General features: G+C 35.6%; 1 protein-coding gene across 1 annotated transcript in view; it reads right to left on the bottom strand.

The window, feature by feature from the left end:
- Window positions 1–18,752, bottom strand: part of LOC132551136 (protein unc-93 homolog A-like) — a 50,694-nt gene that overhangs the window by 18,163 nt on the left and 13,779 nt on the right. The window contains exon 3 of the mRNA XM_060215246.1: window positions 7,486–7,619. Coding sequence (XP_060071229.1) covers window positions 7,486–7,619 — 134 coding nt within the window. The remainder of the gene's footprint in view (window positions 1–7,485; window positions 7,620–18,752) is intronic.

The following is an 18,752-nucleotide window of genomic DNA, read 5'->3' on the forward strand; positions in this document are numbered from 1 at the left end:
GCAGACAATGTGTTCAATGTTTACACAGTGTAAATGCAGACAATGTGTTCAATGTTAACAGTGTATATGTAGAAAATGTGTTCAATGTTTACACAGTGTATATGTAGACGATGTGTTCAATGTTAACACAGTGTATATGTAGACAATGTGTTCAATGTTTATAGTGTATAAGTAGACGATGTGTTCAATGTTTACACAGTGTACATGTAGACGATGTGTTCAATGTTAACACAGTGTACATGTAGACAATGTGTTCAATGTTTACACAGTGTACATGTAGACAATGTGTTCAATGTTAACACAGTGTATATGTAGGCAATGTGTTCAATGTTAACAGTGTAAATGTAGACGATGTGTTCAATGTTTACACAGTGTATATGTAGACAATGTGTTCAATGTTAACAGTATAGATGCAGACAATGTGTTCAATGTTTACACAGTGTATATGTAGACGATGTGTTCAATGTTTACACAGTGTATATGTAGACAATGTGTTCAATGTTAACAGTGTATATGTAGACAATGTGTTCAATGTTAACACCGTGTATATGTAGACAATGTTTTCAATGTTTACACAGTGTATATGTAGACAATGTGTTCAACGTTTACACAGTGTATATGTAGAAAATGTGTTCAATGTTTATAGCGTATGTAGAAAATGTGTTCAATGTTTACACAGTGTACATGTAGACAATGTGTTCAATGTTTACACAGTGTATATGTAGAAAATGTGTTCAATGTTTACACAATGTACATGTAGACAATGTCTTCAATGTTTACACAGTGTATATGTAGACAATGTGTTCAATGTTAACACAGTGTACATGTAGACAATATGTTCAATGTTTACACCGTGTATATGTACACGATGTGTTCAATGTTAACACAGTGTAGATGTAGATGATGTGTTCAATGTTTACACAGTGTATATGTAGACAATGTGTTCAATGTTTACACAGTGTATATGTAGACAATGTGTTCAATGTTAACACAGTGTATATGTAGACAATGTGTTCAATGTTAACACAGTGTATATGTAGACAATGTGTTCAATGTTTACTCAGTGTATATGTAGACAATGTGTTCAATGTTAACACAGTGTATATGTAGAAAATGTGTTCAATGTTTACACAGTGTAGATGTAGACAATGTGTTCAATGTTTATAGTGTATATGTAGACAATGTGTTCAATGTTAAGACAGTGTACATGTAGACTATGTGTTCAATGTTTACACAGTGTACATGTAGACAATGTGTTCAATGTTAACACAGTGTATGTGTAGACAATGTGTTCAATGTTAACAGTGTAAATGTAGACAATGTGTTCAATGTTTAAACAGTGTACATGTAGACAATGTGTTCAATGTTTACACAGTGTATATGTAGACGATGTGTTCAATGTTTACACAGTGTATATGTAGAAAATGTGTTCAATGTTTACACAGTGTACATGTAGACAATGTGTTCAATGTTTATAGTGTATATGTAGACAATGTGTTCAATGTTTAAACAGTGTACATGTAGACAATGTGTTCAATGTTTAAACAGTGTACATGTAGATAATGTGTTCAATGTTGACACAGTGTATATGTAGACAATGTGTTCAATGTTTACACAGTGTATATGTAGACAATGTGTTCAATGTTAACACAGTGTATATGTAGACAATGTGTTCAATGTTTACACAGTGTATATGTAGACAATGTGTTCAATGTTTACACAGTGTATATGTAGACAATGTGTTCAATGTTAACACAGTGTATATGTAGACAATGTGTTCAATGTTTACACAGCGTATATGTAGACAATGTGTTCAATGTTTATAGTGTATATGTAGACAATGTGTTCAATGTTTAAACAGTGTACATGTAGACAATGTGTTCAATGTTTACACAGTGTATATGTAGACGATGTGTTCAATGTTTACACAGTGTATATGTAGAAAATGTGTTCAATGTTTACACACTGTGTATGTAGACAATGTGTTCAATGTTTATAGTGTATATGTAGACAATGTGTTCAATGTTTACACCGTGTATATGAAGACAATGTGTTCAATGTTTACTTTGTATATGTAGACAATGTGTTCAATGTTTACACAGTGTATATGTAGACAATGTGTTCAATGTTAACACAGTGTAAAAGTAGACAATGTGTTCAATGTTTACACCGTGTATATGAAGACAATGTGTTCAATGTTTACTGTGTATATGTAGACAATGTGTTCAATTTTTACACAGTGTACATGTAGACAATGTGTTCAATGTTTACACAGTGTATATGTAGACAACGTGTTCAATGTTTACACAGTGTATATGTAGACAATGTGTTCAATGTTTACACAGTGTAGATGTAGACAATGTGTTCAATGTTTATAGTGTATATGTAGACAATGTGTTCAATGTTTAAACAGTGTATATGTAGACGATGTGTTCAATGTTAACACAGTGTATATGTAGACAATGTGTTCAATGTTTATAGTGTATAAGTAGACGATGTGTTCAATGTTTACACAGTGTACATGTAGACGATGTGTTCAATGTTAACACAGTGTACATGTAGACAATGTGTTCAATGTTTACACAGTGTACATGTAGACAATGTGTTCAATGTTAACACAGTGTATATGTAGGCAATGTGTTCAATGTTAACAGTGTAAATGTAGACGATGTGTTCAATGTTTACACAGTGTATATGTAGACAATGTGTTCAATGTTAACATTATAGATGCAGACAATGTGTTCAATGTTTACACAGTGTATATGTAGACGATGTGTTCAATGTTTACACAGTGTATATGTAGACAATGTGTTCAATGTTAACAGTGTATATGTAGACAATGTGTTCAATGTTAACACCGTGTATATGTAGACAATGTTTTCAATGTTTACACAGTGTATATGTAGACAATGTGTTCAACGTTTACACAGTGTATATGTAGAAAATGTGTTCAATGTTTATAGCGTATGTAGAAAATGTGTTCAATGTTTACACAGTGTACATGTAGACAATGTGTTCAATGTTTACACAGTGTATATGTAGAAAATGTGTTCAATGTTTACACAATGTACATGTAGACAATGTCTTCAATGTTTACACAGTGTATATGTAGACAATGTGTTCAATGTTAACACAGTGTACATGTAGACAATATGTTCAATGTTTACACCGTGTATATGTACACGATGTGTTCAATGTTAACACAGTGTAGATGTAGATGATGTGTTCAATGTTTACACAGTGTATATGTAGACAATGTGTTCAATGTTTACACAGTGTATATGTAGACAATGTGTTCAATGTTTACACAGTGTATATGTAGACAATGTGTTCAATGTTAACACAGTGCATATGTAGACAATGTGTTCAATGTTTACTCAGTGTATATGTAGACAATGTGTTCAATGTTAACACAGTGTATATGTAGAAAATGTATTCAATGTTTACACAGTGTAGATGTAGACAATGTGTTCAATGTTTATAGTGTATATGTAGACAATGTGTTCAATGTTAAGACAGTGTACATGTAGACTATGTGTTCAATGTTTACACAGTGTACATGTAGACAATGTGTTCAATGTTAACACAGTGTATGTGTAGACAATGTGTTCAATGTTAACAGTGTAAATGTAGACAATGTGTTCAATGTTTAAACAGTGTACATGTAGACAATGTGTTCAATGTTTACACAGTGTATATGTAGACGATGTGTTCAATGTTTACACAGTGTATATGTAGAAAATGTGTTCAATGTTTACACAGTGTACATGTAGACAATGTGTTCAATGTTTATAGTGTATATGTAGACAATGTGTTCAATGTTTAAACAGTGTACATGTAGACAATGTGTTCAATGTTTAAACAGTGTACATGTAGATAATGTGTTCAATGTTGACACAGTGTATATGTAGACAATGTGTTCAATGTTTACACAGTGTATATGTAGACAATGTGTTCAATGTTAACACAGTGTATATGTAGACAATGTGTTCAATGTTTACACAGTGTATATGTAGACAATGTGTTCAATGTTTACACAGTGTAAATGTAGACAATGTGTTCAATGTTTACACAGTGTAAATGTAGACAATGTGTTCAATGTTTACACACTGTGTATGTAGACAATGTGTTCAATGTTTATAGTGTATATGTAGAAAAAGTGTTCAATGTATACACAGTGTATATGTAGACAAGGTGTTCAACGTTTACACAGTGTGTATGTAGATGAGGTGTTCAATGTTTACACAGTGTATATGTAGACAATGTGTTCAATGTTTACACAGTGTATATGTAGACAATGTGTTCAATGTTTATAGTGTATATGTAGACAATGTGTTCAATGTTTAAACAGTGTACATGTAGACAATGTGTTCAATGTTTAAACAGTGTACATGAAGACAATGTGTTCAATGTTTACACAGTGTATATGTAGACAATGTGTTCAATGTTAACACAGTGTAAAAGTAGACAATGTGTTCAATGTTTACACCGTGTATATGAAGACAATGTGTTCAATGTTTACTGTGTATATGTAGACAATGTGTTCAATGTTTACACAGTGTATATGTAGACAATGTGTTCAATGTTAACACAGTGTAAAAGTAGACAATGTGTTCAATGTTTACACCGTGTATATGAAGACAATGTGTTCAATGTTTACTGTGTATATGTAGACAATGTGTTCAATTTTTACACAGTGTACATGTAGACAATGTGTTCAATGTTTACACAGTGTATATGTAGACAACGTGTTCAATGTTTACACAGTGTATATGTAGACAATGTGTTCAATGTTTACACAGTGTAGATGTAGACAATGTGTTCAATGTTTACACAGTGTACATATAGACAATGTGTTCAATGTTTACACAGTGTAGATGTAGACAATGTGTTCAATGTTTACACAGTGTATATGTAGACAACGTGTTCAATGTTTACACAGTGTATATGTAGACAATGTGTTCAATGTTTACACAGTGTATATGTAGACAATGTGTTCAATGTTAACACAGTGTACATGTAGACAATGTGCTCACTGTTTACATAGTGTATATGTAGACAATGTGTTCAATGTTTACACAGTGTAGATGTAGACAGTTCAATGTTTACACAGTGTAGATGTAGACAATGTGTTCAATGTTTACACAGTGTATATGTAGACAATGTGTTCAATGTTAACACAGTGTATATGTAGACAATGTGTTCAATGTTTATAGTGTATATGTAGACTATGTGTTCAATGTTAACACAGTGTATATGTAGACAATATGTTAAATGTTAACACAATGTAAATGTAGACAATGTGTTAATGTTTAAACTCGGTGTGTATCGAGAGTAAGTGTACAATATATGTATATGTATGTGTAGATAAAGTGGTCAATGTCTACACACTTTGTATATACAAACAATTGATCAATGTCTACAAACATTTCTATGTAGACAGTCTAACTGATTATCCCACGCGAGATAACTACATGTATTAGAAGCTGCCTTTGAACAGTCGAGGGCTTCTGTGTCGGGATACAGGCACGCTTGCTTCCAATGGCTAATCAATACATTACTTTTCAAAATATGCCATAAGTCGGCTGTCAAACATGATGTTTGAGTTACGTTATAATAGACGCAAATGTCTAGAATTTCTCCTAAAATAACTTCATTTCCATATAAAATTATGATGAAAGGATCCGCCATGGATGTTGTATTGTTATTCTAGCGGAGGCGCATGAAATTTCATACTAACGTATTTAGGGAGCACTGTGATAGATGGCAGTCTCGTTGTAAACAGTAATACCAGCTAATGGCGTTTCTTCAGCACGCTTTCACCATAGTCACGTGTGACATTACAGGAACGGACCGACCAATATTACATTTCCATTCTACCAAAATGCAAATGTCTACTGGAAAAGGGTGTTATGATGATAAAACATAACTTTTTCAGAATTCATATAATCAATTTTTATGACAAAAGCTATCGTCATTTGCCTTGCGCGTAGTGTCAATTTCCGGCCAATAACTAAATCAATCTTCCTATCCATTCTCACTTTTCGACAAATCAGAATAAAATAGGGGAAAAAATGTCTTCTTGTTGCACCAAATGGTCACAACTGCTAATGGAAAATCCAATGCCAGCATAGGATTCTTTTTTTTTTATATAAATTATAACGTGGATGATACAGCCCAAATCTACTTGGTATCAAATATACTGTTGTATCGTGAGGAAAATGGAATCCAATTATATATAAACATCAGCGGGAAACTTCCTAGTTACCATAGAAGCGAATTTATGATGAACATATAAGATATGTTTCACTAGCGTATGGATAGAATTTGTAGTAAATATCAACAATTTTGGATGGAATTTATAACAAATAGATAAAAGATACATAAAAGATATATACAATTTCCCTCTTTATCGAAGTTTACATTGAATCGCGCGTGCGTTCCCCTGGCCTTATCAAGGATAATGCTTACAAATCAGTCCCCTGTTTACATGGTATTCTGAAAATTGTTTCCATGTTCGAACAAAATCTATTTGTATTCACCATATTCCTGATCCTAGTCGCCGGATTAATTTGCTCAAGTGCTTTGTTCCTATAAAACAAGCAATAAAAAGCTAATACAAATCAAGTACACAAATTAACTTGTTCACTCGGAAACTCCACGAAAGTAAACGGTTCCAAAAGTTCTACCTTTTCAATCAAGACCTGCCTAGCTAAAGTCAGGTCCACGATTTGGTGTAGAAATTGTGTGAAGATATCTATATTCAGACAAGAACGGACACGTGACATCAACATTACTATAGACTGTAATGCATAACTCTCTTCTTGAAGTTGAAGATAAAAGTCATAGTGTCATAGTGTTTAGTATAACAAGAGGCCAATAGGGCCCGTATTTCTATCCGAAATAATCCTCAGGAATCACACCAATACATTTCTTCCAGAGAACACAACACAAAGGTGCACCGCTATTCTCTTGATTAGGTTCCCTCTCTCTCTCTCTGTCCCCAAAATGACCCAAATACAACAGAAGAGGAGTAATTTTAAAGCGTTTGCCCTATTTCAACGACTAAGCCCACCTCTTTGCAAAACGTTGGTCACACTCACGATTTATGCAAAAATGAGTTTACATTGGATGCTAAAAATCAAAGTTTGACATAATGTTTTAAACCCAACAGAAGAAAAGGAAGGATATAAAACGTTTCCTCTATTTGACTCCAACCCTCTGTCCCGCAAGAGGTCAAAACCATTTTTTTACAAACTTGAATATCCATCCCCCAAGGATAAGTCTGCCAACGTTTGCAAAAACATCCAGCCATTCCTACGGAAGAAGTCTTTTTTAATGCAAAATTTTCCTCGAATCGTCCAGCCAGAACTGAACATTTAAACAAAATTAGGTCCTATTTCCTAAAGATTGATAATAATAAAATTTTGTCTAAATAGTTTCATCTTAACAGTAAGTAGAAGGAAAGCAATTGTCTATACTTACACTGAGGCTTGTTTTCTCTGGATCCACTTTGGCACCAATTCTGTCCAAGCAGAAGAAAATAAGGCAGAATCCGATAAATCCCAATACCATGTAGGCACACATGAGCTTCCATACAACATTGAGATTGTCCACCCCTGAAACATAGATTGACACACATAAGGTTCCATACATCATTGTGATTGTCCAATACTGAAACATCAATAAGCACACAGAGGCTTCCATACATGACTATCAAGTTGAACCTTCAAAATGGTTTATTTTAAACATCAACTAGTTATGAATGTAACGCGGACCGTTACAAGAATGCCCGGGACTATTGAAGGTTGAATTAGCTGCATTGTCCGTAGTTTAATACAATAATTGCCTCACTATAACGGCCATTTAACACATCAGTTGCCTCACTATAACGGCCACTTAATACATCTGTCGCCTCACTATAACGGTCAATAACACATTCATCGCATCATTATAACGGTCATTCGGTACACTGCTCGCTTCTCTATGACGGTATTTTTTTCCAATCACAAAAAAAACGAATTAACACTTTTCAGTGTCGAAAAATACACCGACGTATCAAATTTGATCAACATCAGAGAGTACCTGAATTTCGACCAATCAGGATATGATACGCTGCTTTTTACCGTCTTATAGTAAGTCAAATAGATATTCTTTCCGTCAAAGTTTGACGGTTGCGAGAGCGCAGCCAGAAAGTTGGTCTACACAACCATAAGTAAGTATACTGTACGAGGTATGTGGATGAACGTTCCACATCGGCGGTAACTTGTGTTTCTCACGAAGCTGAGAAACGGACCGGTCTGTACTGACGTGGCTGTGACACAAACCCAAATTGCTCTGGAAAGCACGCGACGGGCCTTCCGTTTGTTGTTCAGTGAGGTAACCACAAGGAGACATCGCCTCAACATATCACGGAGAGGTAAACTCAACTAACAAACGACCAAGTTAATATTGCAAATTAAAACAAAGGTTATATAGCCAAGCAGATTTTCAGCTAATGAAAGCTAGGAAATAGTAGCCATACTGGATGACGTCATTAAAGTTATTTTTTCAAATCTAGAGTGGACAATTATTTCCCATGTAAAGTTTCATTAATGATAAATACATTTTCCACGAAAAAAAAGAAAGAACGAAGAACAGATTGAAATTCAATACGCCATCTTCTAATTGAAGTTTCATAATTATAAAAATAATAATTTTATGACATGGTAGTTTTGTAAGGAGAAAATTAAGAGTAGTGAAGATCCGTTTTCGTTTCACACACAATCACCTCCTGTATATGACTTAAATATTACCTCGGTGATCCTAGATACAGACCAACATTCATCAAAGCAATTATTTGGCATTGCCACCCACTTGCCGGGACTGTGGGGGATTCAAAGTGTTTTGGAATGAATTTAGTTGTCTCAACTGTCCTATGTTACGATAAGTAATAGACCTATACTATACACTAAGGATAGCAGAGTACCAGAATTTATGGGTTCACCTGTCCCCTCGTATTCCAAGAAATAATTACATAAGTGTATACAGTAAGTATAGTAGAATGGAACCTAGGTACTGTAGAATATCATATTTTCGTTTTCTAGCCAAAATAAGATTCAGCAATCTTGTGATATAGACAATAGGACAGTGATGCAGTATTTCTTATCCAAAAGGAGTGAAAAAAGACCAGAAAACAGGACTCGGGTAGGAAAGTGTATCTAACGTAATATTTCAACGGAATCAACAGATTATATGAATATCCACTGTTGTAATGACTATGATTTCTAGTTAGTTTTGGGCCTTTGTATCTTTTCTAAACGTGTGATATATTTTTGTAACCCCATAAAGTTTGCTTTCTTAGTGACGTCGTTGGAAGCAAAGGCGTCATATCCCCAAACACCATATACTGGATCTTCATTCATAATGCAAAAAAAAAAGTTGAAAAGTTCAGTAACCTTCCTATTGTTTGTTTGTCAGTAAAATTACTGCTGTTTATTTCGAAACGATGTCTGTCAGTAAAACCAATGTTGTTTATCTCGAAACGACGTCTGTCAGTAAAACCATCATTGTTTATCTCGAAACGACGTCTGTCAGTAAAACCAGTGTTGTTTATCTCGAAACGACGTCTGACAGTAAAACCACCATTGTTTATCTCGACACGACGTCTATCAGTAAAACCACTGTTGTTTATCTTGACACGACGTCCGTCAATAAACCCACTATTGTTCCTAACACGACGTCTGTCAATAAAACCCACTATTGTTTATCTCGACACGACGTCTGTCACTAAAACCCACTATTGCTTATCTCGACACGACGTCTGTCAATAAAACCCACTATTGTTTATCTTGACACGACGTCCGTCAATAAACCCACTGTTGTTTATCTCGACACGATGTCTGCTAATAAAACCCACTATTGCTTATCTCGACACGACGTCTGTCAATAAAACCCACTATTGTTTATCGCAACACGAAGTTTGCTAATAAAACCCACTATTGCTTATCTCGACACGACGTCTGTTCATGAAACCTACTGTTGTTTATCTCGACGGACGTCTTTGTAAACCTCTATCGTAATAGCTCCCACTATCTTGATATATCTTACAAAGGCGGGCGCGATACGCTTAAGAAACATGACAATACCCTTAAAGTTAAACTCAGGAAAAAAATAAACTTGAAATATTATAAGTATTACGTCCAGCTTCATATTATACAACGGAACCACCAGAAATACTAACGAACATCAAACACGCCCAGCTTCATATCGGACAACGGAGCCACCAGACAAGACATACTAACGAACATCAAACACGCCCAGCTTCATATCGGACAACGGAACCACCAGACAAGACATACTAACGAACATCAAACACGCCCAGCTTCATATCGGACAACGGAGCCACCAGACAAGACATACTAACGAACATCAAACACGCCCAGCTTCATATCGGACAACGGAACCACCAGACAAGACATACTAACGAACATCAAACACGCCCAGCTTCATATCGGACAACGGAGCCACCAGACAAGACATACTAACGAACATCAAACACGCCCAGCTTCATATCGGACAACGGAACCACCAGACAAAACATACTAACGAACATCAAACACGTCCAGCTTCATATCGTACAACGGAACCACCAGACAAAAGATACTAACGAGCATCAAACACGTCCAGCTTCATATCGGACAACGGAACCACTAAACAAGACATACTAACGAGCATCAAACACGTCCAGCTTCATATCGGACAACGGAACCACCAGACAAGACATACTAACGAGCATCAAACACGCCCAGCTTCATATCGGACAACGGAACCACCAGACATACTAACGAGCATCAAACACGCCCAGCTTCATATCGGACAACGGAACCACCAGACATACTAACGAGCATCAAACACGCCCAGCTTCATATCGGACAACGGAACCACCAGACAAGACATACTAACGAGCATCAAACACGTCCAGCTTCATATCGTACAAAGAGACAGAATATATCTTTGTGAGGTCATTATAACTACCACAACACATTATCAACCTATATCGTTTGAAACCCTGTGTTGTGAGTTAATCAGTCAGTTGTTTCCACGGAAATCCTGATATTATGAACAGTTGCTAGGAGATAGAATTAACTGTGAACTGTATTCACTGTAGAATGGGGAGCAGAGGTAATTCACTAAAATCGTCACGTTTATCATACAGCTTGGTGGAAAGCTGTCCCTGGTGGTTTCCTTGCAGGCAAATAATAGGATAAACGGCTGGTGTAGAAGGGCCTGTCGTATCCTTGGTTTCCACGCCTAATAATTCTTTAAATTAACATGACCTCTGACCTTTTAACTTTGACCACAATGAACTCGTTGAATTTAGAAATGAGCATTTTACGCCAAAAACTGTGAAGTGTGGCGTTTGACTTTTAACCTTTGCCGATGACCACAAAAATGAATAAATATAAATATGTACATTTGTTAGTGAGTCACCTGGTGCAGATCACGTGTTTAAAACACTCAGCTACCATCCCCAGCTTGTTCCGGTGAAGGAATGCGATCTCGACTCAATCAGAACAAGCCACGTTGACAATTTAATTAGGAGTAAAGGGAGCGAGTATGGCTCCGTTCAACATTTCACACGTTTTCAGCACTGCAACTTATTAAATATTCAATTACTACAGTCGAATAGATGTAAGGTAGCGTAACCATGACAACTGACTTGGTGTCCCGTTATAGAAAAGTGAGTCATATGGAATGAAACAAGACTCTGTGTACAGGCACGTGACATAGTTGTCCCGTACAGCAGGGTTTGCTGTGTCCTTCGTTAGGTGTGTGATCCCCCCTGTTTTTGTCGTTCATAATGTATAGACTGTGTTCATTTATATACATATAGATTATATAACACTACTGTATATTTTTTCCCTTTACGTTTACCAGTTACCTACATAGAGAAAACTTAGGTCTCTGTCGCTATACTTTAAAGGATATTTCGGACAAGCGGCAAACTTCAGCATGTTCTGTACGTGTAAGGAATCAACAGTGACACAATAAATACACTTGAAAAAGACCCATTTCTCTCGTTTGATTTATCATAAACATATACTGTAAATCCTTTATATTTTGCGTGGGATTTATTTTCGCGTTGATACCCGGAAAGAGTCGATCGCGAATTCAAATCCCTCGCAATTATTTGTGTGAAATTAACTCCTGGTTTGCATCCATGTTGATTCGGCGTCCTTCAAAATTCAGTTCTGTAATAGTTCACCATTCGCGAATTTAAATCATTTCTAGATCAGCAATTGCGAAATTATATATTCACAAATATAAATGTAGAGGTACAATGTAAGTCCGCGACATAAACTAATCGCGAAATCTAAATGACTTACAGTACTGCTTAGATACAACAATATATACATAGATACCGAATGACATGAAAGCTCGCTGGTATGTAAATCGATCAAGCTAGCTATATTCATAATTTTTACCAATCAACTATCGCAACAATTTTCTAAATGTCATGAGTAGATATGTTCACAGAAATAATTTTAGATAAAAAACAGCAATTGATGAAACCAAAAAACTCTTTCGGTCATTTTTTTGAAATCATGCGATAAATAAATCTTATGATTTATTTTATTTCGGGGCTTATTCACCTATATTTTTACATTTCTTTCGACCAATTTCGATTTCCTTAGTCGTCTCCCAGGTTTCAACACTTAGGGATGTTAGCCTCACTGACTAGTCCTAGAAGGACGAAACAGCTGTACGATGCAATTTAATTCATTTTTTCACTCTATCCGATTTCTGTGTTCTTTTGTACTATTATCTATGTGTTATTCCAGTATTCCTACAATACTGTGAATAATAGAGGCATTGTTTTTTAGTTAAACATGAGTCAAACGGCGAGGCTGACACACCAGGTTAAATATAACAGATAATGACAATATATGAACCTAACATACAGGGATAGGCCGCTGGTGGCAGTGTAGTTATCCATATTTAATGGAACGAAATGGTTTAAAGCATTCTAAAATACGAATCAAATCCGCGCTGGAGTTCTGAAAACTAAAAAAAATCGCTATTGTAGTGATGAATCATACAGCTTGTACAATGTAGAAGATCGTAAAACACAGTGACCAATGGTCATCAATTATCATTTAGTGGTCTGGTCAGCATTAGTTCTTTCTCTTTATTCGTGTTTGATTTTAAACAATTGTAAGGTGATTTTAGGCACACACTTCATGGGGAGACGGTATGGTACTTGACCTGTAATTGGAGACAATAATTCACTTGACCTTTAAGGGGAGACGGTCGGCACATTACCTGGCCTATAAAGGGAGACGATATATTACCTGACCTTTAAATGGAGACGGTACATTACCTCACCTGTCAGGGGAGACGGTACATTAGCTTACCTGTCAGGGGAGACGGTACATTACCTTACCTGTCAAGAGAGACGGTACATTACCTCACCTGTCAAGGGAGACGGTATAATACCTCACCTGTCAGGGGAGATGGTACATTACATCACCTGTCAGGGGAGACATTACATTACCTTGCCTGTCAGGGGAGACAGTACATTTCCTCACCTGTCAGGGGAGACAATACATTACCTCACCTGTCAGGGGAGACGGTACATTACTTGGTTTGTAAGGCTAGACGGTATATCATTTGACCTGTGACGGGAGACGATACAAGAAATTGAGCAATGAAATATTTCTGAAGCCATTATTCATCCTCAAAATATGGATAGCTGCATTTGAAATCCACGGGTCGAAATAGACTTACGTGTCTCAGATATTAGATCTGCCATAAAGATAATAGGTCAAAGGAATTCCACGCGATATAACCAGTAAACCATTTTAAATCATTTCATTTCTCCTTATTAAGTGTTTAAAATCAATACACGTGTGTCGGTGAGACACGCAAATCTTGAAAAAGAAAATCATTCGTCCGTTGTTTATGAACTCTTCCGTGGACGAATGTTGTTTTTCAGCAAGAGCAGTTATTCAATTTCATTCGCTACAGTCCGGTTTTTATGAGATAGTTGTTGTTCCTCATGATATCAAATATGAATGACAATTTCTAGAAATTTCCAGGTGTTACAGCGATGTTTGCAAAAATAGCGCCAACTACACAGGCGCCAATGTAACTGAGGTCATTATTTAATTCAATGCCTCCGCTGGGATTCGAACCTGGAACCTCAAACTTAATAGTCTGGTGCTCAACCGGTCAAACTTGATAGAAGTTTTCTCTAGTCGAGCGGTATAGATTGAGGCTAGTATTTAGTTATATATAGTTATATACTTCCCCTCCAGCAGAAAACTCGTCTTCGAGTTTTCATAGGTTACAACGATGCTAATGGGACATAGATTAAGTAATGTTTCCGAGCGCCTCCTTTGGCGCCACATGTAGACCATCTTTTATTCTATGTGATGACAGACAAAAATCATATCTCACTAGGATTCATGAATGATGGCTCTACAGGAATCACAAAACTTGAAATTTATTAGATATAATTGAATATCTTTTCCACTTGTACTAAATAAATGTTTTATACTTTATTAACAATGATACAGCAACTGATGAGAGAATGAGAGAGAGAGAGAGAGAGAGAGAGAGAGAGAGAGAGAGAGAGAGGGAGAGAGGGAGAGAGAGAGAGAGAGAGAGAGAGATGGAGAGAGACAGACAGACAGACAGACAGACAGACAGACAGACAGGCAGGCAGACAGAGACAAAGCGAGACAAAGAGACAGACAAAGAGAAAGAGATAGACAGACAGACAGAGATATAGAGAGATATACAGAGAACCAGAGAGCGAGACAGACAGACAGAGAGACAGGCAGAGACAAAGCGAGACAAAGAGACAGACAAAGAGAAAGAGATAGACAGACAGAGATAGAGAGATATACAGAGAACCAGAGAGCGAGACAGACAGACAGAGAGACAGGCAGAGACAAACAAAGACAGTGACAGACAGAGACAGACATTGAGACAGAGAGACAGACAGAAAGAATGTGACAGAGAGACAGAGACAGAGCAATGTCTGATTTATTGGCGGATATTTGTTACTACAACTGTAACGCTATCCCGAGAAGTTTATGTCATTTTTACTGCTGTGTTTTAAACGTGACAATTATGTGCCAGTAAATACACTGTTACTATAAACAAATACAGACATTCAACAAACGCTGCCATTATCGGAATATACCTGCCATATAAGTATGATTTAGCTGTATTCAGTACTGACGGAAATAGCTTACTTTTAACACACCCATTAATTCGGCAGAATTACTTTTTGACTTTCTTACATATTACATTCAAAATATCAATAACCGTTTAAATAAGAGATTTTATCTGTCATAATGATAACGCATTTTTGTAAAGAAACTTCATGGAGTTCTTGTTAGTTTGGAACTATATTTCTGCGCGGAGCAATCATTTTGTCATACGTCATCAGGCAATGTTCAGCTGACGTCAATATTATCTATGTAAACAAAAATTGAACAAAAAATTATTGAAGTTTCGATAATCTGAATGTTCAATAAATGTTACTGGATAAATAGAATATATGGTCAAGGGCTCGCCATTTTTGTCTTTCTACATCCTCGCTAAATCACGGCATATATTTTAATACACTCAGCACTGACCGTTTGATAGTTCCAATGTGCTCTGTACCGTTTCCGGTATCCCTAAGCTCTACATATCAATGTTGTTATTTCAAAGATATATGGATTAATGTACATGACGCGGGGATGTAAGTGAGAACTACTTTTATATATATACTGAATGGATCATTTTCCTAAAGTATGCTTGTCAAGGCGCGCTGTCGTTAAGTGGTTAAGAAACTTGTACATTATGCCGATTGGTACGAAGGCAATGAATATAACACTGTGTAAGCTCCAGCTCAATATTTCGTCCTCTGAAATATGAGAGTGGGCTGGGGAGGAGGGGGATAGCGCATTTCTAAACAATATTGCTGTATAGCCCCATAATGCTTTCTCGGCTTCTCGTGAAGTCTTTCTAGGTCTCATTAGTGATTCTAAGAGCTACATTTTTTTTAACCTGAGAGCTGACTTAGACAAATTATGATAAAAAAGAAGGATGTGGAGGTGTATTAAAACCAAAATTTAAAAATAGTTAAATAAAACAAATTATAGTATTGACGAGGCCTGTAGTTGGATGAAGTCTCTTATGAGATATTGATTCTGTTTGTATTGTGAGGCACAGCCATCCAAAGGTTCATTCAAGCACTGATTGTGTATATTAAGTATAAAACTCGTCGATATTTTACGGCGCTTTTCTTTTTAAAGTTATTCGAAACCTCCTCCATTCCTGTCACTATAGTAAAAATTTCAATTCCCCAGTTTCATTAACGTTTTAACTCCTCAATACTCATTTCTACACGTCCTTTTGTCGGGTTAAGAAAAATGCCGTATATCTGTTATGTCTGACAGTATTCAAGTGTTTCTATATATATAGAAAAAACTTGATTTGACGAAATGCGAGTAAATTATAAATAAAAATGATTTTTGACAAAAGAAGAAAGACGTTACATTTTGCACTAGCGCTTTCACTGTATTCTTTTACAGTGAATACAATACAGTGAAAGCGCTAGTGCAAAATGTAACGTCTTTCTTCTTTTGTCAAAAATCATATATATATATATATATATATATATATATATAGCGGTTGCTTACAAAAATATCAAACTATAAATAAACAGAAATAAAAGCTGGAAAAACATGTCAATAACCATGTATGTTTAGAAGCTTACATGTATATTTATGAATACTACCGTGTATATTTCGTATTTAGAAAATAAAAACATCTGCAGTTAAAAATCCTCCCCCCCCCCTTTTCTTTTTTAAATTAAACTAACTATACATTTTAAAAGTGGTCTCAACTTTATCTTTTCGATAAAGAGCTATTAACAGTTTCTTCTTTAAGTTCCGTATCGGAAATAAATCTAGAAAATAAAATCCTGATAGGAAATAGATGTATTTTGTTATAAATTTATTTGGATGTCAAGGATTGTTGTCTGTCTTTTTAAAAATCCTTCAATGACGCCCCCATATCTCCGTCAGAACGCGTAAGGTTTTTTTTTTATTATTAAAAAAAAGACATCTCTTTAAAAACATCCGTGGTCCTAAGAATGTAATTTGCCTTCAAAGAATTTTTTCTTTTAAAATTCGTCCACACGCGGGCTTGACACTTCAAGAACAATATCAACTACAGTAAAACTGTAATTACTTGTAGCCATATGAGACAAACCTACTTTGTTTTTTTTAATTAGTATTTCATACTAAAATGGAAAAGTACAAACAACAGGGAGACAGAAAACTCATTTATTTACTGCCTTTTGACATTTTCCTAACTTACTTTTTCCTTGGTAGTTAAAGTGTGTTGATACAAATCAACCATAATGATTTACTTGTAATTGACAAAATACATTTCAGAACAGTTAATCTATATCCCTCACTACAATTAGAAAAAAATATTCAAAACGAATCTCGTGTTGATATAAACAGTACATACCGTGTTGATATAAACAGTACATACCATGTTGATATAAACAGTACATACCATGTTGATATAAACAGTACGTGTTGATATAGACAGTACATACCATGTTGATATAAACAGTACATACCGTGTTGATATAGACAGACATACCGTGTTGATATAGACAGTACATACCCTGTTGATATAGACAGTACATACCATGTTGATATAGACAGTACATACCCTGTTGATATAGACAGTACATACCCTGTTGATATAGACAGTACATACCCTGTTGATATAGACAGTACATACCCTGTTGATATAGACAGTACATGGTGATATAGACAGTACATACCATGTTGATATAGACAGTACATGTTGATATAGACAGTACGTGTTCATATAGACAGTACATAACGTGTTGATATAAACAGTACATGTTGATATTGAAAGTAGGTGTTGATATTGACAGTACATATCGTGTTGATATATACAGTACATTTTGATATAGACAGTACATACCGTGTTGATATAGACAGTACGTGTATAGACAGTACGTGTTGATATAGACAGTACATGTTGATATAGACAGTACATACCGTGTTGATATAGACAGTACATGTTGATATAGACAGTACATACCGTGTTGATATAGACAGTACATGTTGATATAGACAGTACATACCGTGTTGATATAGACAGTACATGTTGATATAGACAATACCGTGTTGATATAGACAGTACATGTTGATATAGACAGTACACACCGTGTTGATATAGGCAGTACATATTGATAAAGACAGTACGTGTTGATATAGACAGTACAGACTGTGTTGATATAGACGGTACGTGTTCATATCGACAGTATATGTTGCTATAGACAGTACATCTTGATATAGACAGTACATGTTGATATAGACATTACAAGTTGATATTAATAGTACATATAGTGTTGAGAAGGACAGTACGTGTTGATATAGACAGTACGTGTTGATATAGACAGTACAGACCGTGTTGATATAGACAGTACATGTTGATATAGACAGTACGTGTTGATATAGACAGTACGCGTTGATATAGACAATACAAGTTGATATAGACACTAAATTCCGTGTTGATATAGACAGTACCTACCGTGTTGATATAGACAGTACATGCTGATATAGACAGTACGTGTTGATATAGACAGTACGTGTTGATATAAGTACATACCAGGTTGATATAGACACTACGTGTTGATAGAGGCAGTACATACAGTGTTG

Source organism: Ylistrum balloti, unplaced genomic scaffold (assembly GCF_031769215.1).
Source record: "Ylistrum balloti isolate Yb309-2 unplaced genomic scaffold, AGI_CSIRO_Ybal_v1 Utg370180, whole genome shotgun sequence".
NCBI classification, from domain to species: domain Eukaryota; kingdom Metazoa; phylum Mollusca; class Bivalvia; order Pectinida; family Pectinidae; genus Ylistrum; species Ylistrum balloti.